The sequence below is a fragment of the Balaenoptera borealis genome (genome assembly GCF_965194805.1).
Source record: "Balaenoptera borealis genome assembly, chromosome: 6".
NCBI lineage: Eukaryota > Metazoa > Chordata > Mammalia > Artiodactyla > Balaenopteridae > Balaenoptera > Balaenoptera borealis.
Window position 1 is genome coordinate 13,618,826 of NC_138863.1, and position 22,021 is coordinate 13,640,846.

The 22,021-nt window shown below is 38.6% G+C and overlaps 1 protein-coding gene across 10 annotated transcripts in view; it reads left to right on the forward strand.

Annotated features, from left to right (window-relative positions):
• The window catches only part of DOCK10 (dedicator of cytokinesis 10), a 299,794-nt gene that overhangs the window by 255,965 nt on the left and 21,808 nt on the right, over positions 1–22,021 (forward strand). For 8 of the 10 annotated variants that reach the window (XM_082395837.1, XM_082395839.1, XM_082395833.1 and 5 more), the window contains 10 exons: positions 583–720; positions 1,413–1,595; positions 2,013–2,123; positions 3,500–3,715; positions 7,604–7,661; positions 7,974–8,072; positions 11,084–11,190; positions 12,956–13,078; positions 13,215–13,328; positions 20,690–20,836. In XM_082395837.1, coding sequence (XP_082251963.1) covers positions 583–720; positions 1,413–1,595; positions 2,013–2,123; positions 3,500–3,715; positions 7,604–7,661; positions 7,974–8,072; positions 11,084–11,190; positions 12,956–13,078; positions 13,215–13,328; positions 20,690–20,836 — 1,296 coding nt within the window. Of the gene's footprint in view, positions 1–582; positions 721–1,412; positions 1,596–2,012; positions 2,124–3,499; positions 3,716–7,603; positions 7,662–7,973; positions 8,073–11,083; positions 11,191–12,955; positions 13,079–13,214; positions 13,329–17,585; positions 17,753–20,689; positions 20,837–22,021 lie in introns of those variants that run through there. The other 2 variants (XR_014245733.1, XM_082395841.1) reach the window with 2 other exon arrangements.

A 22,021-nucleotide genomic window follows, 5' to 3' on the forward strand; every position in this document is an offset into this window, starting at 1 on the left:
CAAAATCCATGTTTTAATTCTTTATTGCTCGATGGAAATGTCAATCAAATCTCATACATCTTACAGGCTCTATCAGTGCCTTTGAGGACCTGCCTGTCTGTGGCCACATCTGCTACCTCTCTCCCGACCCTGCCCCACTCACCATGCTTAGGCTACTCTGCTCTTTTTTCCTTTTTTCTCTTTTTTCTCTGCTTGAACTCATAAGCTCCAATCCATCTCAAGTCCCTGGTACCAACTGTTTTTCTTTCCTTGGACAATCCTCCCAGATCTGCCCATGGCTGACTTTTTCAGCTCACATGTCAATTCATCCATTAGAGAGATCTTAACCACCCTATATAAAGTAATCTTATCCCCCAAAGCAATTACTTTCCATCATATATCATTCTACTCTATTTTCTTATTTAGTAACTTTTTTCAATCACTGCTATATGTAAGTTTCATTGGGAACATAGACCTTATTCAGCACTTTATTTCCACACCCAGAATTGTGCCTATTACATAGTAGGACCAGAGTAAATATTTTTTGAAAGAATACAGGTGTCCTTTCACTCATCCTAAATAACTGCTGTGTTAAATTTCCAGAGACAACTCCAACAATCTGAATGTCAAAATTCAATGATGAAAAGGGTCTTTGATACCTACATGCTCTTTTTTCAAGTCAACCAATCAGCCACAGCACTGAAGCACGTATTTGCCTCTTTGAGGCTATTTGTATGCAAGGTAAGGGTCCTCCAGGTTCCAAGGAAAGCTCAGTGAAGTGTTCATTGCTGATAATAAACACATATTAATCCTTACATCTCTCAGTATCGGGGGAAGAAGGTTTGTTTTCTTCTATTTGATTTATTTGGTTTTATTAGGCGATTTATTTGGTTTTGTTAAACTATTTGATTCATGGTCTCAAAATAAGTTCACAGCCTTGGCAGCCTATCTGCTGGGTATCAAAAGGGAATAAAATTAGCACCTGGCCATCAGTTCTTTGGGTTCTCAGTGTTTGTGGCAGAGAGTTAGGTAAAATACACACCATCAACTGTGATGTCCATTCCTGCCAAGTCAAAGGTTCTGCATTAGAAACAGGAGAGTCCACCTTTGAGGACTCTGGTGGTTTTACAGTGTTGGGTGAATAGAAACTATTTCAGAGCTCTCATTCCATTGCTTTGGGTAGTCATCCATTACTGATGCAAGGGATACTTACAACGTAGAGAATGATTATTTCTCGGAAGAAAAAAAAAAAGAAATACTAACATAGACTTCAGTAAATAAGATTATATCCTCTTCCACCTGCAAATGGGAGACAAAGTCTAGGTTAAGAAAAAAAGAAAGAAAGATTTTATTCGAAGGGATTTTAAAATTTGAGAATGAACAGAGCAAAATGAAGGAATTTGCTCACTTCACCAGCACTTCTGTTTCCGTAGTTTCCTTCAGCGTTCTTCCAAGGGCCTGCCGACTTGTGTGGATCATTCTGCTATGAAGTCCTAAAATGCTGCAACCACAGGTCACGGTCGACTCAGACGGAAGCGTCAGCACTTCTATACTTTTTTATGAGGAAGAATTTTGAATTTAACAAACAAAAGTCTATTGTCCGGTCCCACTTACAAGTAAGTGCTGCCAATTTCCATTAATGTTGTTGTTAAAACCACTCATCTGTTTCAGCATTAATAAAAGCCTACTGTTTCCAGGGCAACCAGTTCCCAACTCTTCCATCAGATTCCTCCTTAAAGATGCCCATCACACTCAGTTCCGATTCATAGAAAGAGTGCAGCTGGGCAGAAATCAGCAAAGCCCATAACTCCACCTGTACTTTTCCTTTCTTCTGCCAGGGAATAGAATCATAGAACACACAACTCAGGGACCATGATTGTTTCTAGGATGCCAAATCCCACCAGATTCTGAGCACATTCATTGGGCCTACAGGGAGAAATTAATGATACATTCATCCAACTCAGTGGATTTCTATACAACTAGTATTTCGGAGTTACTTGCTTTTGAGGTTTCGTTTTCCTTTTCTCTTTCAGCTTATCAAGGCCGTAAGCCAGTTAATAGCTGACGCTGGGATTGGAGGCTCTCGGTTTCAACATTCCCTTGCAATTACCAATAATTTTGCTAATGGAGACAAGCAAATGAAAGTAAGAAATGCTTTGCAGACTTTTTTAAAGAATTGGGAATAAACTAAACTGGATTCTTTTCGCGAGATACCAAAATCATAAAAAATACAAATTCTGTATTTTGTTTATTGACCCTTTGAGTACTTATATTGAGTCCACTTGCTTGAATGGATAATCAGCTCTTACACTTTCAGCATATACTCAGTTAAGTGGAATTTCCAAGATATGGGGTTGAATGATGCTTAACAAGAAAACTAACCACAGATATCAGATACCAAGAAATACAGTGTTTCTCTCATAATCCCATTCTTGGTCAAATTCATTTTATCTCTTTTAAAACTTTCTGGAGCGGCTTCCCTGGTGGCACAGTGGTTGGGAATCCGCCCGCCAATGCAGGGGACACGGGTTCGAGCCCTGGTCCGGGAAGATCCCACATGCCGCGGAGCAGCTAAGCCCATGCGCCACAACTACTGAGCCTTCGCTCTAGAGACCACGAGCCACAACTACTGAAGCCCATGCACCTAGAGCCCGTGCTCCGCAACAAGAGAAGCCACTGCAATGAGAAGCGAGTGCACCGCAACGAAGAGTAGCCCCCGCTCACTGCAACCAGAGAAAGCCCGTGTGCAGCAACGAAGACCCAACGCAGCCAAAGATAAATAAATTTTAAAAAAAAACAAAAAACTTTCTGGAGACTTGTCCTTCAGTTATAATACTGAAAAGTTCAGGGATAGAGCCTGGTGTCAGGCATGGCTGAACCCAGGGATTAAAATAATGTTTTCAGATCCCCCTACCCTACCACCTCTATTTTTGCCTCTCTCCTTGTCTCTCAGTTCAGTTTTCTTCTTCCTTTACTTCATTTACAGGTAGGCTCTCCCCATGAGCTTACTCTCTCAGAAATTCTGAGGACAATGGTAGTATTCTATGGGTGGGAAAAGCACCTTGTTCTGTAGTGCCAGTTAAAGTCCCAGGACTGAGTCTCTTTGATCCAACCTTGTTTCATATGCCCAACCCTAAGCCAATCACTGTGACCTGGAGTATAAAAGAATATGATTGATTGGCCAGGCACATATCATGTGTCACCCCTGGTGCCTGGGAATGGAGTCGACCCATTCAAATTATGTGAACTAGAGCCAGAGAGGATGCTAGAGGATGTCGGGATGCTATTACTAGAAGAAGGTAGGCTAGGAGACAAAATGGAATCTACTACAGTTCATCTTCAAATGTGTACAGCCGCAATCACAATACACAGAGTTTGTCCATAAAGAATGTACATATCTGTGAACAATATTTAGAATGCACCAGACTGTGATGCCAAGCCATAGCTAAAAACGTAACTTGAAGTGAGTTAATTTGTGGGTTCTAAACAGATAATGACCCAGGCTCTCTGTTTTCCAAAGAACAGCAATTTCCCAGCAGAGGTGAAAGATCTGACTAAACGTATAAGGACTGTTTTAATGGCCACGGCTCAGATGAAGGAGCATGAGAAGGATCCCGAGATGCTGGTGGATCTCCAGTACAGCCTGGCAAACTCCTACGCAAGCACCCCCGAGCTACGGAGGACCTGGCTGGAAAGCATGGCCAAAATTCATGCGAGAAACGGAGACTTATCCGAGGTGATTAGCAAAGACTCAGTCATTCTTCATTAGTTGTCCTCTTGATCAGGATGATTGGATTATCATTTACAGCAGGAATATAAAAAGTTATCATATTTCCCCACTAATGTCAATATGACCTAGTTATATGTTATGGGCATTACATTTGCATGTAGGATTCAAGGATGCCTAACTCCATGTAAATAATATCAAATAAAAGCCAGTGTCTTGGGGGCCAGCTGCAGTTGTAGGATGTGTAATGGAGACCAAATGCTAAAAGCCTGAGGCTAAGGAGGATGGTTGTAAGGGTGTCTGGAAATTGAGTTATATAAGTTGGTGTTCTGTGTGTTAAAATTTCTTCCCTGGAATTGGAGTTGAATGGGGAAACTCACCATCGAGGTGAGTCAACTCAGGTTGGGATAATCTGTCCTCGTATGCAGCTAGTCTGAACTAGCGTTGGAAAGGTTAACACTCCTAAGAGCCACATGAGAAGAGGCCACTGTGTGATGGTTATAAATCAATAGGTAACTTTTTTTCTTTTTTAACATCTTTATGGGAGTATAACTGCTTTACAATGGTGTGTTAGTTTCTGCTTTATAACAAAGTGAATTAGTTATACATATACATATATCCCCATATCTCTTCCCTCTTGCGTCTCCCCCCCTCCCACCCTCCCTATCCCACCCCTCTAGGTGGTCACAAAGCACCAAGCTGATCTCCCTATGCTATGCGGCTGCTACCCACTATTTTACATTTGGTAGTGTATATCTGTCCATGCCACTCTCTCACTTTGTCCCAGCTTACCCTTCTCCCTCCCCATATCCTCAAGTCCATTCTCTAGTAGGTCTGCGTCTTTATTCCCATCTTGCCCCTAGGTTCTTCATGACCATTTTTTTGTTTGTTTTTTAGATTCCATATATATGTGTTAGCATACGTTATTTGTTTTTCTCTTTCTGACTTATTTTACTCTGTATGACAGACTCTAGGTGCATCCACCTCACTACAAATAACTCAAATTCGTTTCTTTTTATGGCTGAGTAATATTCCATTGTATATATGTGCCATATCTTCTTTATCCATTCATCTGTTGATGGACACATAGGTTGCTTCCATGTCCTGGCTATTGTAAATAGAGCTGCAATGAACATTGTGGTACATGACTCTTTTTGAACTATGGTTTTCTCAGGGTATATGCCCAATAGTGGGATTGCTGGGTCGTATGATAGTTCTATTTTTAGTTTTTTAAGGAACCTCCATACTGTTCTCCATAGTGGCTCTATCAATTTACATTCCCACCAACAGTGCAAGAGGGTTCCTTTTTCTCCACACCCTCTCCAGCATTTATGGTTTGTAGATTTTTTGAGGATGGCCATTCTGACCGGTGTGAGATGATATCTCATTGTAGTTTTGAGTTGCATTTCTCTAATGATTAATGATCTTGAGCATTCTTTCATGTGTTTGTTGACAATCTGTATATCTTCTTTGGAGAAATGTCTATTTAGGTCTTCTGCCCATTTTGGATTGGGTTGTTTGTTTTTTTGATATTGAGCTGCATGAGCTGCTTGTAAATTTTGGAGATTAATCCTTTGTCAGTTGCTTCATTTGCAAATATTTTCTCCCATCCTGAGGGTTGTCTTTTCATCTTGTTTATGGTTTCCTTTGCTGTGCAAAAGCTTTTAAGTTTCATTAGGTCCCATTTGTTTATTTTTGTTTTTATTTCCATTTCTCTAGGAGGTGGGTCAAAAAGGATCTTGCTGTGATTTATGTCATAGAGTGTTCTGCCTATGTTTTCCTCTAAGAGTTTGATAGTGTCTGGCCTTATATTTAGGTCTTTAATCCATTTTGAGTTTATTTTTGTGTATGGTGTTAGGGAGTATTCTAATTTCATTCTTTTACATGTAGCTGTCCAGTTTTCCCAGTACCACTTATTGAAAAGGCTGTCTTTTCTCCACTGTATATGCTTGCCTCCTTTATCAAAGATAAGGTGACCATATGTGTGTGGGTTTATCTCTGGGCTTTCTATCCTGTTCCATTGATCTATATTTCTGTTTTTCTGCCAGTACCATACTGTCTTGATTACTGTAGCTTTGTAGTATAGTCTGAATGCCAGAAGCCTGATTCCTCCAGCTCCGTTTTTCTTTCTCAAGATTGCTTTGGCTATTCGGGTCTTTTGTGTGTCCATACAAATTGTGAAACTTTTTGTTCTAGTTCTGTGAAAAATGCCAGTGGTAGTTTGATAAGGATTGCATTGAATCTGTAGATTGCTTTGGGTAGTAGAGTCATTTTTACAATGTTGATTCTTCCAATCCAAGAACATGGTATATCTCTCCATCTGTTTGTATCATCTTTAATTTCTTTCATCAGTGTCTTAAAGTTTTCTGAGTACAGGTCTTTTGTCTCCTTAGGTAGGTTTATTCCTAGGTATTTTATTCTTTTTGTTGCAATGGTAAATGGGAGTGTTTTCTTAATTTCACTTTCAGATTTTTCATCATTAGTGTATAGGAATGCAAGAGATTTCTGTGCATTAATTTTGTATCCTGCTACTTTACCCAATTCATTGATTAGCTCTAGTAGTTTTCTGGTAGCATCTTTAGGATTCTCTATGTATAGTATCATGTCATCTGCAAACAGTGACAGCTTTACTCCTTCTTTTCTGATTTGGATTCCTTTTATTTCTTTTTCTTCTCTGATTGCTGTAACTAAAACTTCCAAAACTATGTTGAATAATAGTGGTGAGAGTGGGCAACCTTGTCTTGTTCCTGATCTTAGTGGAAATGGTTTCAGTTTTTCACCATTGAGAACGATGTTGGCTGTGGGTTTGTCATATATGGCCTTTATTATGTTGAGGTAAGTTCCCTCTATGCTTACTTTCTGCAGGGTTTTTATCATAAATGGGTGTTGAATTTTGTCGAAAGCTTTCTCTGCATCTATTGAGATGATCATATGGTTTTTCTCCTTCAATTTGTTAATATGGTGTATCACAATAGGTAACTTTTTAATGTCTGTTTAAACACTGGGAGGATTTATGTGCAGCAATTCACAGCACCCAAGTGGCTTCCAGACACCAAGTGGGGAAGTTCTGCTTTACTGTATTCCCAGGATTGTGCCCTCTTTGGGACGAGATGAATTTGTGTAGGAAAACTGAAGTCCTAAATACATGTGAAGGACTCTGGGATGGAAGTAGATCTGACCAGAGGCCTCACTTGGTAGCAGTTTGGTGAGGACAAAAATGAGCAGCCCCAGTTCCCTTGGACCGCCCTGAAAATGGAGGGGTTTCTCCATAAAACTTCAAAAGGCAAAGTTGAAGTCATTTGGACTCTTCAGCAGGTCAGGGTCTACTCTGTGTTCAGCAGTGTTCGAGGGCTTTGCAGGAGATTTTACAGAACAAAAAAATGTAGCTCAAATAATCTGGTTGAGGAAAGCACACGTGATACATTAGGTCACACTATTTTATCAAGTGCTGCCTTGTGCGGCTACCATTTTAAAGACAATAAAAATTCCAAGGGGGGCATTACTGGAAGTAGAAAAAAGTAAGAAGATGGCTTATTTTTACTTCCAGTTTATATCCAGGTGCTATTTAGAGAGAGAGGAGAGACATAGATATTAAGGAAAGAAGATAATTCTATGGGAAAATTCTTCAGGCCAGCTCATTCACCCACCTGAAAACTACATCAAGAAAAACAAACCAAAAAAATTCCCAAATAGCCATTTTATTCTTGATGGTGAACTTTTCGGAAATCTAATTGATTCTCATTTCCGGTTCTACCATGGAAAGGATTTCTCTACATATTCTGACTTGGAATACTGACTCACCTTGGAGGATTAATCCTAATAAGATAGATAGTAAAATCTACAGTATTAAATAAATGGTAAAATCTTCCTCTCAAACTGTTTTCTTTTTTCTTACAGGCTGCTATGTGTTACATTCATATAGCTGCCCTCATCGCGGAATACCTAAAAAGAAGGGGTAAGACAACCTTGTGAGGGGAGGAAGTCCAGAAATCAACATGTTGAAACCTAACTTAAAATTTATTTATTAATTTTAAGTTTTATTAATCTCGATGTTTTATTAAGCAATGTTAATTTTCACAGATGTTTCTAATTATGCTGTACTTTTAAGTTTTAACTCTCTTCCATGCCATTATCATGCTTATTTTACGTCCAACCAGGCTAACTGGTCCGCTTCTTAGTTCCAAATGAGAAGGCTTCATTGGTTAACATAAGCTTGAATTAACATAAACATGTGACAATGTCCTAACCTCATCTTGCACTACCATAGGTTACTGGAAAATGGAAAAGATTTGCACACCATCCTTGCTCCTGGAGGATATCCACCCCTGTGATAGCAACCTATTACTAACAACTCCCAGTGGAGGAAGTGAGTGATCTACCTGGGCTCCTTTATCCCCAGGGAATGGTGCCGAGAAAACCAAGTCGCTGCTTCAATTTTGTTCCAGTGAAACTCTTAAATGTATTCCTAGAAGCAAAAACTATCTCAGACCTACATAACTTACTCCGTAAAAACCCAAAGTTTCTACCATTCAGAAATTCCATCCATCCAAACTTTTATGAAGTTTAGAGACCTAAAGAGTTCTTAGCAAACAGAACTGCATCTTATCCAATATTATGGCCATGTTTTACTACCAATTTGCATGGTAGTCTGTCTTCGGGATTTTATTCTGAAATGGATGAATTGTTTAAAATTGCAAGAGAAATCCATTCAGCTGTTGAAATGTAATACAACTGTTTATTCAAAATAAGGGCTGCAGAAAGAGAGACATATACATATAGTGTATATACACAGGATTACACTTATAATCAACAGGCTCCATTTTCTTTTTGTAAAGCATACACTGATTCTCACAATTTATAACATATAATGATTTACAGTATGGTTTTCCTTCAATTAAAAATATTCCATCTTTAACATCTGATAGAGATTTTCTAACAATAACTAAAGAATTACTCTTTGTTTAAAAAAATTTGCCAATATAACCTTGCAGAAGTTTGTTCAAACGCAGAGTTTATGAACCGCGGTCTATTTCACATCACTATCTTAACTTTCAAAATGCAGTGGAAAACTCACTATATGAACAACAGAAACAGATCTTTAGATGTTAAGATTAAAATACCTAAACAAAAGGGAAAAGGACTTTGGTTACAATATTTTGGAAACATAATTGGTCCCTTATTCTTTTAAATATGTATTTATTTCCTAAAGAGTTTCAGTGGATTTTGCAAATAAGATATTTGAACCAAGTGACCAGACTGAATTCTGAGACAGTGCGCTCACTTGTTTGAGGGCCTTGGAGAAGGGACCAGACCTGGCTTTATGACTCATGTCCACAATAAAAGTTAGGGATCTTCTTGCTCAGTTTCATACCTCCTACTTAGCCTTATTTTTATAGGCAAGTCATCAAAACCATCATTGTTGTATTTAACATGCCTTTCCTCCCCATCTAATTTTTTTTCATAATCAGATACCATACAGTTTTATAAAAACTATTTTATATTCTAACTGAAACAAAATTGGAGAAACCAGATAAAGCTAGGTGTCAGTTTGAGAAGTTGTGGAAACTTATAGCCCAAAATGTTGTGTGAATCTTTAATATTCAAAAAAATCTAAATACTTTTAGACCAGTGGTGATATTGGAATAACATACCCATTGAGAAACATATATACAGTTGACCCTTCGACAACGAGGGGGTTAGGGGCGGTGACCCTGCCAGTCGAAAAACCCACATGTAACTTTACAGTCGGCCCTCCATATCCACATCCACGGATTCGACCAACCACAGACTGTGCAGTGCTGCATGCGTACTTATTGAAAAAAATCTGCATGTGAGTAGACTCATGTAGTTCAAACCATGTTGTTTAAGGGTCAACTGTATTTGTTTTGTAAACTTTGAATTAAGGAAGGTGATTATTTATGATGCATTAGCAGATATTTGTATTCATTGGCATATATCTGAAGCTCATTGGCATATATTTGAAGTCCTCAATGTACTTGTATGTTATGATGTTTCTAAGTCAAAGAAGTAAACTGTCCCTTCACTACAATGCACACGTGATAAGAATGCAGTCGAACCTCCGTATCCGGGGGTTCCAGATCTGCAGATTCAACCAAGCCGCTCCATCAGTGAGAACCCATGGATATGGAGGACCAATTGTACTATGCCATTTTATATAAGGAACTTGAGCGTTTGTGGAATTTGATATCTGATATCTGTGGAGGTCCTGGAATCAGTCCCCTGCGGATACTGAGGGATGACTGTATAGGTGAATTGAGGTGACTCCAGAAAACAGGGCTTCCTCAGTTGTACTAACAATCATCATTATCCCACAAGAAGTGACTTTTCCTGCTCCAGTCAATGCTCATATATTTAATGTGTTTAATTTCCAAAGAAAAATATTAATAAAAAGTAGGAAAGGAGAGCTTTTAATGCAAGGATTCAGTTGCAATCATTATTATCGTCATTTCTAGCACGTTTGGGGGTGATAGGTTACTTACATAGCCAATGATCTGATTATTAGAAATGGAAATATCTACAAAAGTAGTAACTATAACTTAAAAAGCACTTGCTCCAGGGCAGCCACTGCACTAAGCTCTGTACTGGCGATATCTCCATTCGTTGCCAATAAGGAGTCGGAGGTGCTGTTATCACCTCATGTTTACAGGTGAGAAAACCTAAAGAAGTTAAGCAACCTGCCACAGACTCCCTTGTTAGCTTGTGATGGGGCTGAAGTTCGAGGGCTGGTCTATCACTCCAGACTGTGCTCTTAACCTCTGATACCCCCCGACGTTCTGATCTGATCCCTTGTTTAGCACATTACCCATTATCAACTGTTTTCATATGCATCCTCAGAGCCAGATCTTTTTTAAGCTTGGTGGCCAAGAGGCTAAGAAAATTTGAGAAGTTTTCTAGATAATGCAAAAGAGGGAAAGTTAGTAAGTATCGAGTATTGTCTTTACAGTGCACTGATGATACCAGGTGTTTTCTCTAATACTAATACTTTGAATCCTTTCAACATCCTTTGAGATAGATATTAATGTATCTGGTTTAACAAATGAGGGATACAGACTCCAAGAGGTTAATTAAACCAGAACTTTGGAGCTACATCAATCTGCAAGCATGTGCTCTGTCCATAATCCCATGCCAGCTCGTTATAGAAAACAGGTCACCTGAAAATGATAAAAAAAAAAAAAAATTATAAAAAGGGGAAGATTGGTTGCCTAGAAGAGAGTATTTATCAACAGTCATAATCTAACCATCTCGTTGAGTGTGTGAGCTTTCTAACCACCACATGTCACATCATGAAGAAAGGCACTGTCTAATCCAAGCAGGATTTGTCTCAAATAATGATACATTTTGCTTTGTCCTCTCAAGGCATGTTCTCTATGGGCTGGCCAGCTTTTCTGAGCATTACACCAAATATTAAAGAAGAAGGGGCAATGAAAGAAGATTCAGGAATGCAAGACACACCATACAATGAGGTTAGACCAAAATGATTGAGTGTACAGTAATTGAGTAAAAAGATGCATTGAATTGTAACATTAAGCTAAAGAGAAAATCTTATTCAGAAATCAAATAAAGTTATTCTATAACATGACTTAGGCAAAATAAAATGCAGGCTAAAATTAAACTAAGATTAATAGATATCAGATTCCATTGATAAAGCATAAGTTTCAATCAAAATTTAAACTAAATTTTATTTCTCTAAGATGGAGCCAAATATATACGATCAGCTTTTCTACAAAATATAATATCTGTAGTCTGTTGGTAAATGTGGTAAGGGATGCTGAAAATATGTTGAGCTGGTCACAACTTTATTTAATGCATTAGAAAATTTATTAACAAATAGACTTGAACAGAAAATCGCACTAGTTTCTGCAGAAAACCTTCTGGTATGCAAACCACAGTTATTTTTCAAAAGAAGCTCTCTACCTGGAATTACTTAGCAATAATTTAGGTGAAGAAAATAGAGCTCCCCTCCTCAAGTAAATAAAATATTTCATAAGCTAATTTTTTATTCATAATATTACATAGACTTAAAAAAGGATACAGAAAAAAATCTGGGGTAGATTTTACTGAAATTTTACATACGGCTGTACGTTAACTTAATGTACATTGAAAATAAATAGTAAATGCAATTATGTATTTATATGAACTATTTCAAATAATGTTTAAAATCTTTTCTTAAAAGACACTGAAAACATTCCAGCAATATTATCCACTTGCTTTAGAGAGTATATAATTTGATTCAGTTGAACATTTATTAAACTACTAGTATATGGGAGGCATTGAGACAAAGATAAGTAAAGCAAATGTATTTGGGAAGACAAAGATAATAAGGCATAATCCCAGCTCTTAAAGAGTTTAGAATCTTGTGAAAGACAAACTTCCTTCAGGGTGGGGAGTAACCAGTCTAAGACCCAGTAACTATAAATCTAGGCATCATATATAGCTGCAATTAAAAGGGGAATAATTTTTTACATGAAAGTGATTGGAATGCAGATGAATGGGGCATAAATAAAAACTCTGCAGACTTTTGCACTGTCTTGACATTTGATAGGACTTGAAGGTGTCAAATGAGAAAATAAGGTTGTCAGAGGAGCAGCAGCAACTTCACAGGCAAAAGTGTGGAAATTGTAAAGTATTCTAAGAATGGTGTGGTACAGTGTGGTATAGCCAAAGTGTAAATTCAATGCCAAGGTGTGAATGAGAGTGGCACTGAAAAAGAGGTTGGTGACTGATCCTGGAGCTCCTTCAATATCATGCTAGAGAGTTTGGACAGCAGTTCATAGCCACTGGAGTGCCTCCAAAGGTTTAGGGCAGTGGCAAGCTCATGGTCAGGTTTATGTTTTAGAAACAAAGATTACTGGGGAGTAACACATAGGACCAATAGGACCCATTGGCGAGGGAAAACATTAGCTTGAAGACTACTCCAGGGATCTGGGAATGAAGAAACGGGGGTTTGATCTAAGCCAGTGACTGTAGGAATGGAAAAAAAAGCAGACAGATCTGAATACTTGTTATAGATTTAAATTAGCAAGTTTGAGGCACTAATAAGGAAAGAGAAGACTGCAAGAAGACACCACCATCCCTCCCAGGATGGATGTAACTGCCAATTGCAAAGACAGGGAATGCAGAAATCCCACTATGAAAAAAATTGACGGTTCAACAGTTTTGAAAGCAAGTTTCAGGGATGAGCCACAATCTTCACTGTGTAAAATCTCATTTCCGTTTGCGGAATTGCAGAATGTCCTGGTGGAGCAGCTGTACCTGTGTGTGGAGTTCCTGTGGAAGTCGGAGAGATATGAGCTCATTGCTGATGTCAACAAACCCATCATTGCGGTCTTTGAGAAGCAGAGAGACTTCAAAGTAGGTGTTCTAAACCCAGGAGTTAGTTCAAATATCCTTCATTACATTGGAGAATTACTTACAATTTCCAAAAGTAGAAACTCCCTATTTTTGATGTCAGCATCATCTTCACGAAACCCTTCACTTCTGGTTTCAGAAATTATCAGATCTCTACTACGACATTCATCGGTCGTATCTGAAAGTTGCAGAGGTGGTGAATTCAGAGAAGCGGCTCTTCGGTCGCTACTATCGTGTGGCATTTTATGGGCAAGTAAGTTTCCTACAAGCAGCATGGCCTCTAAGTTCTGTTAAGTGGTTGATTGCTGTACTTCATTCTTTACAAGACATCTAACTACATGTGCCAAAGGATTGAGGGGGTGGAGGTGGAGGTGGGGATGTGTCTAGGTATATTTGAGTGTTTCTCTGAGTGTGAGGGTCTATATGTTTGGCCAAAGGAACATACTAAATTAAGAAAAAAATGAGCGGAGACCTCCATGAGTCTTAATACAGATTGAGGTAAAACGGTGATTTCGAACTTCTTGGAGAAAGAGGGCACTTCTTCTTCAACACCCTCCTCCTCCCGTTCCCCCCAAAATGTCTAATTATAGGTTTGCATCATATTTGAAAATGAAATTTAAATGAATATATTTTTGGCAATGAAATCCATAACATTCCAGGAAATAAAGAATTCCTAGGGGCTCTACCATATCAAAGCCATGAACTTTTGACTTTAAAATCATGCATTTTCTTTTCTCCTACTTTCAAACCATCACTGCTTCTAAGCAGAGCATAATCTGGTTGCTTTGTTTCTTATATTGCAGGTCAATATAATTTCAAAGTGATCTTTCTCAGTTTACTGCATAAACAATGAACGAGACTGAAAATATTAGTGAGCCATAGCATTGTCTTAAAAGCAAAGCAAACTTATATATTAATTAGGAATGTCTCTGAGTAGTGCTTTAAGTGGGATAAACCCAATCACAATCCAGGCAGGCTTATAACACTAGTATATTTCAGCAGCCATATTTCAGGCTATTACTTTCATGGAGAATCATTCCATTCTTTTATTTTCACAGTGGTAATGACTCTCAGCTCTCTCATTTCCTTTTTTTTCTCCCCTCATGTAAGGCACAGTTTCACATGGTTTCTTGTTCTCCTCAGAATCTTTTAAGGCTGCAAACAAAGGTGTCAAATCCAGCATGGTCATTCTAGATCACTTCCTGCTGACATCTTTTGGAAAATATATATTGAAGTCTTTTGGAAAATATATATTGTCCTCTAATCACCAAAGGCAGCTTAAAAACTAATGTCTGAATTAATAAAGACAGCTGCTGTCTCCCTGGAAAGGAAAATGTCACTGGGCAGCCACTTACCATAAACGAATTAATCCAACCCAGATTTCCCCCACTGCACAGGAGCATTAGGACTGTGGAGACAGTCTACAAAAAGAAGCTAAATTTACACATTTGGGGGTTCCCTGGAAAAGAATCTGAGCTGTCTGAAGTGATAGTATATATTGGGGAGTTAGAAATGTGAGAATCTGCAGGAGAGGAGGAGAGAGAAAAGGAAATGGTATCTTACAAGTCAGCAATAAACAGAAAATAAATAACTCTTGACCTCAGTGAAACATTAGCAAGAAAAATGGCAGAACACCTCATCAGGAAGGGAATGTGGGAGCTGAGGGATTGTAAGGGAAAGGCAAGGGTTTCCTGGGAATGGCCACAGGCTAACTGAGCAGCATGGATGTAGCTCACAGGACGTACGTTCAGCAAACCTAGATTTGAGTTTACAAAGCTTCAGGCGATCTTTCTAATGAAAAAGTGATGAATTGCCATTAATAGTCTGGTCATGAAAAGCAGATTGCCTACCTGATGGTTTCTCCAACCAGCATCTAAGATACTGGTTACTAAACAGGTGGAAACAAAACGATTGTGCTCCTTTCCAATGAGATTTTAATGCAGATGTTTACTCTTTTCTTCTTTTGGTCTTGATTGTTCCAGGCTGTGGTAAGTTCTCTCTCTCCACTTGCATGCTCTAATAAGCCTCACACTTCCCTCCCTATGGTTTTACTGAACCTTAACTTTTTTGTGCAAATGAACATTTGAGATAGGTGAGATAATCCTGTTTCCATTCATTTTGGAGTCATCCTGCATTTCTGGGACTAAATTGTGTTTATTCCATTTATCTGAATTACAAAAATGTATCCTTTATTTTTCATATATAATATCTTTCTGCACAAAGGTCAGTGTAGTCTGAAAACCTACATACACACACACACACACACACACACACACACACACACACACACACAGATAAATATGGGCACCACATATTTGAAATATATGGATAGTAGACTCAGTATTGGAATTTGCCTGCTCAGTTCAGTCCACCAGAGTTACAGCTGATTAAGAAGAGTATGGTGGGCAGAATCTCAAAAGTTATAGTGGTGGCCATTGGTGGGCACCTTCCCGGCATCCTGAAAGGACCCTACCCTTTGCCAAATGAGTATCGTGGAGAAATGGGGCCCTCTCTCTTTGGTGGTGAGCTCTGAGCATTCTCTAAAGTGATGGTATTAATTCCCAACATAAATGATGAACAGTGAATTAAACCTTTACCCTGTAAATCAGGTTAAGTCTCCTGAGATGAAAAAAGAAGCCATGTAAGAATTTTAGAGGACGAGCTGAGGGCCAATAACATGCCAAGACCTAGAGCTCTGTGACACAGAATTTTCTCTGTGTTATTTTGAACCATATGAAATTGCCCATAATCAACCTTTTTTTTTTTTACTTACAAAGATGGCAACTTCATGTGGGTCAATGTAATTATTGCTGAGTAAGCTGGAAAAGCAAATTCTTTCAATATCCATACATTGTCCAGTCAGCTCTGCTTCTCTGACCAATACATACTTTTTTGTAATTCTTTAAAATCCCTTTCCCCCATCCATACTGTATCAGTATTTTCTACTTTCATTTGTAAAATTTGGGTCATGTGTCCTTAACTCACCTACTAAAAGAATACTTGGAAACCCCTCTATTAAATAGAATGGGGGAGGTGGGCAATGGGGAAGGATGGGGGAGAGCTACTTTCAAATGACCTAACTTTGTTCTTTTTGCAGATTCCTCAATTAAGTGTGCTGACCGTGCACCTGACTTTTTGTTTTTAATGCTGTCAGTATTCTCAATTGTCTTTTATTTAAAAGTCCAACCTGAGCTTAAAAGGCAAAGTGTCTTGTTAAATCTGCAGACCTGAGGACATGCCTAAGCAGGGTACTCTGTAAACTCAAACCCCAGCTGCCTTTGAACAAGGAGAACTAATGGAGGTCATTCTGATAAACAGCCATTTAGAGCCTGTCATCATTGTTCAAATGATATTCAACCACCTGTCCCAAGACACCAAACGGAGAGGGTGAACTATTGTATTCAATGGGAGCAGACAGCGCACATCACTTTATATTTGATGATAAAGAAATAGCAAATAGATTTGCACATCCCCCCAGATGTGTGCAGAATGAAGGTTCTAAAGATCTGAGAAAATCTTGACTATTTCATTAGCATAAGCTCCATGGTCAGAAATGATTTTTTTTTCATGATGGTACCTTATGTCCCTGTAAAATTCACCTTTTAATATCCAAATTGATGTCTCACAATCATATTCCGAAGATTATGGGAATATAACATGCGGTCGTCTCTTTGCCTCCACAAAGGCCTTTGTGTAAATATTTTAGTGTCCCCCGTGGACTAGTACTTTCACTTTATAGTACTGACTAGGGTAGTTAATATTATGTCTGCAATGAGCCAGACCCTGGAAAACAAGTTGAAAACTGTTCTTTCGTGGCGAGAACTTTAATAAAAACGCAAGTCTTGCATAGCATGAATTTTCTAATGCAACACCTGGCATCATTGACTGTGGAAATTTTACACAGAGCAGCCTATATAAAACACCCCCTCAAGTGTCCCTGAAGTATTCATTTCCAGAGTAATGAACCGCCAGTAGTGATCAAACATCAACTGTAATCAATGAAATCCTTAGGCTCTGGTATTTAACATGAAAGCAAGCAAGTGAATGCTCATTGAATAACTTAAAACATCAGATGGCCTTGGAATGAATTGAGTGAAAAGCCTGGGAGAATTTTATTCTATTCATCAAAGGATGTAAATTCCATGATTCTCAATCATGCCTACATGGGTATAGATGCACCTCAGAATCTTGATAGAAAAGGGATTGGGGGTGGGAGGGAAGGTGCCTGTGTGTTGTGTACAGCCATCATCTCCATGTTGGGGTGTGATACACCCTTCTGGCTCCCCTCCTCTATGAAAGTCACTGAGATATATATATAGATAGATAGATAGATAGATAGATAGATAGATAGATAGATAGATAGATATAGATATAGATATATACACACACTAATAATTGGGTTCATATTTGGGTTCATATTTGTATGAAACCATTTCTCTGCATCTGTGAAGTTTTTCTTTTCTTAACATTTAGCTTATTGTGATTTTCTGACCCATCTTTTATACATTAGATTCCTCTTTGGATGCATTCCTTTGTGAACGTTGAATCGGTGGAATATAATAGCAGGGGCACTTATATTTGACATCCCAATAATGATCCAGAGCTATTTCAAGATCCTGAAGTACCTGCAAAAACATCTAGGAAGGAGTCAATAATTTTCGTTGTCGGTTCATTGAAGTACATTTTTATCATAATCTGTTGCCTGAAAGTTTCATAATCCATGCATGTTAACTCTACTGACTCAAAGTCCTTGTTTAACTAGGATACGTGCTGTTTCGTAACCATGGCAGATCAGGGCGTTTGTTGCCTTGTAAAATGACATTTTAAAAAATCGAACTATGGAAAATGCAGAAGTCACATTTCCTGTTGCCTTGAAATGCAGTCTTCTCATCACTTTGGGGCAAAAGCAAAAGAGAAACTGCCCCTAGGTTTTCATCACCTTGTGTCCCTATTTATAAATCAATTATTTCACGGACAGAGCATTAAACATCCTTAAGATAGTGTCCTGTGCCTCACTGGGCTTTGCTTTGATTTCCCTGGGTTAAAGATAAGCTCGCATCCCAGCCATTTTCAGAGCCTCCATTTCTCTGGCTCCAAAAGCTCTTACACAATCCCTGTAAGGGATTAAGTACTATATTCTGCTACACCAGCTCCTTTCTATTCATTTTATAAAATAGTCTCAACAGGTTTATAGCTCCATGTTCTGTAAATAAATTGATTAATTCTAATCACGATTCTTTCTGATCAATCACTTACCAAAATATCAAAATAATCATCAATAGTCCTTTTACAATAAGGAAAAGTGTAGTTCCCAAGTAAGAGGACCCAAAGGTATGCATTTTTAAGCACTCAAAACTCAGTTAAGCTGTTTCCCTGCATATTAGCCAGAACTCAGATTGCTTTACTGACAGTTTTTTCCTTTATTATTGTCTCCACTACCATTCTCCTCATTATAGCTAACACTCACCAATGGCCTTTTGTGTCCCGGACACTGTCCTTAGGGTCTCCTAAGTCTAAGTCTGTACTATTTCCCATCCTCCAGAGCAAGGAGTAAGGATGAAAGAAGTCACAGGTCATGACCAAGGCCACAAGAGTCATAGTAATGACAATAAAATACTGCTCTCACCACTCCTCTTCTGCTAACTCTGGATTCAGAAATTTGTTAGGGGAAAAAATTCACAGTGAAAGTATCTGTGCTAGTTTTCACACCATGATGAGAAAATCTTTTCCTGGAAATTGGAGACATTTTTCTCGCTGAAATGGAAGTTGTAAATGTTGCTTCAGCTATTGCCCTGTGGGGATTCTGGTTGATGGCCTCAGAAGTCTTAGTTCTCTTTTGGTCAATCTGTCAATTTGAGCCACTAACCTCTGACCTTGAATCAGACAAAACTCCATAAAGACAGCAACAGAAAAAACCTAACAGGCTGGAAGTCATGTGGGGATAGGGCCAGACCTCACTACCCCTACGAAGTCTAGAAGAATGATAAGGAGAGACTTTTCATGCTTTTAGCATCATACATCACTTGTTTTAGCAGTTTGGAGTCAAGGTACTCATAATCAGCTGTGTTGGTCTTGAACATTCTCAAAGAAATGTGTTCAATAAAAACATTTGTATTAAAAGCAATGGAATCTTTTCCAGTTATACTTGGTACAAATATATCCTTTTAAGATGTAGCCCTCTGAGAGCTATCTTATTCATCTGTTTATTCATTCAACTAATGCACAGTGATGTCCCTCTAGAGACCAGACACTATGTTAAACACTGGACATGCAGTGCTGAACAAGATACTTTCCTGCCTTTAAAAAGCCCAAAGTCAATTAGGGAAACACAAGGAAACAAGCAATTACCTGCTGAACAAGAACTGTGCTGGTGAATGTGCCTTATTCCCTGTCTTCAGTTATAGCCCAATTATGATACAAAGTATACTGTTCATGATGGGCAGACTTACATGGATGAAAGTGCTTTGCAAGTATAAAGAACCATACAGATGTGAGCTCTAATCATTATTCTTAGATTGCCTCACGTTAGCCATGAAAAAAAAAAAAAAAAGCATTGGAACATTTTACCCATTTTTTTTACACATAATGAGTAGTTTTTAAATAGCCAAAAATGATTTAAAAAAATATATAGGTAAGATTTTGTTATGACCTCCAGTATCTTCACTCAGCCCTCAGAAGTCATTTCCTTACAGTAAACTCTGCAGTCAGAAGATACCAGAGACACTTGGGTTCTTAAACTGCAGACTTACTCCAATATTCTGAGGTCACATATATTCCAAAGGAAAAATGCCTCTGTGTCTCTTCAGTGAGAAGGAATTATAAAGATTGCCTCAATTATCCTCAATGGAATCTTCCCTTCCCCCTGTTTCAAACCAGATAAATAAATTAACAGAGGTTAAAACCTACTTGCTCCTATGACATAAAAATGATAACATGGTTACTTTACTACTTTCACTCTTATAAGGTCTAGCTTTGCAAGAACGTAAGGGATCTATTAGTAAAGTAAATTGAAGGACGAAATTGCACATAGCCAAGTTGCATCAGACCCCTGATGAAATACTAAAAATAACAGTACTTGCGAGCATAGCACACGTAATTTCTGTTATGGCTTTTCATCTAAGATGATGTGGGATGCATATCAACCCATTTAGATACCTTTACCTGCCCTATAGCATTAATATTTCCTATCCTGGTTTCCAAGACTTTCTTAAAAATGATACTGCTCTTTGAAAAATACCATTGAAAAATACCAAAAAGTACTCCAGACTTCGTGTTCTACACCAGGCTACCACATGAGGGCATTCTTCCCCTAAAATATATGCAAGCAGGTATTACCAATGATTTCTTCTAATAGAGAAAAATATGTGTAAGTTGCTTCATGAGGCTCTTTGGCCTGACTAGGCAGTATTTACATTAATGACTGATTCTAACATGATATTTTGTTTCCTTCACTTGATTTTTCTCTGAATTTGAATTTTATAGGGTGCTAATCTATGGCTTGGATGGCAACCAAACTAATGGCTATAATATTTAAGTAAATGTTTTTTGTTTTGCTCCTTATTTGCAGTTGGAGTTCTCTAATAAACTTGGCGGTTCACTATATGTCTTCCATAGGGTTTTTTTGAAGAAGAAGAAGGTAAAGAGTATATATATAAAGAGCCTAAGCTGACAGGTCTCTCCGAGATTTCCCAAAGACTGCTCAAGCTCTACGCAGATAAATTCGGAGCAGACAATGTGAAGATAATCCAGGACTCCAATAAGGTAGGGGAACATCAGTATTCATGCAAGTGCAAAGAACTAACTTCATTTTTTTTTCTCTCTTAACTACATTCATTACTGTTTTAAATTTCTGCCTGACTATGCAAAGCAAACTACCTAAACTATTTTGGGAGTTTCGGTTGTTTATTGGTTGATGGATTGGTGATTGGGGAAGGGGAGGTGTCAAAAACCTTGTACATGTTTATTTGAGTAACTTTTAGGTAACCTTAGAAACAACTTACTAAACCCTCCATGGCTCCCGTAGGTTGTTCACATTTGAGTAGCAACCAAAGGGTTAAATGATTGGGCCCAGTGGTGGACTGGGAGGAAAGAGCAAAAAAAGTATTTATTCAGTCATGAAGGTCTTCCTGGAGGAGCTTTCCTCCAAGTCATACAGGGAAAGCTTGGGGCCGGGGGCTCCCTGAACAGCTCCTTCTGGGCTGGGCGACGCTTCACAGAGGGCGTGATGCTTGAGCTGGGGATTGTAGGGTGAGAAGGTGTTTTCTGGAAGCATTCTAAAAAGCCAGCACATGCAGTGACAGGAGGAATTCAAGGGGGAGGTGTGTTTAGAGAACGGCAGGTCTTTGAAACACAGATTGTATAGAAGAGTGTGGCAGAGGTGGAGCTAGAAAAGCTGGTTTGCACCCAACTGTATTGACCTCTATTAGGCCCAAAAAAGGTCTTTTTTTCCTTTTCCTCTTTTGCGAAGCTAGTATTTGGAGGGGTCTGGGCATGAGATTAGATTTGTTGAATCTGGGCAGAAATTGTTAAAATGTGTTCATCATTCTTAGCTTGAAAGGTACAAACCCCTTCCCCATAAAGGGGGACAGAGCTAGAACCGCGGTCATGGTGGCCCTCCTACATGAAACGTAGAAACAATTCCTAGCAGTGAGAGAAGTGCCAATTTTGGTGTCAGAACAACTGGGGTCTTCATTCCACCATGCTACCACTTATCAGCTGGCAATCCATCTTGGAGAAGTTGGGTGGTCACTCTGAGTCTCCATTTTTTAATCCGTAAAATGGTTAGTTGTACCCATCTTACAGTGCCATTATTTGCAGCATTACAAATAAATTCATGAGCCTCCTCCAATCTCTGGAACTGGATAAACAGTGGATGGGTGAACGGATGGAGAAAGTTGGAAGAAGTCTGAAAATTCTTCAAGGAATCATTAGGAAAGAGGCTGAGGC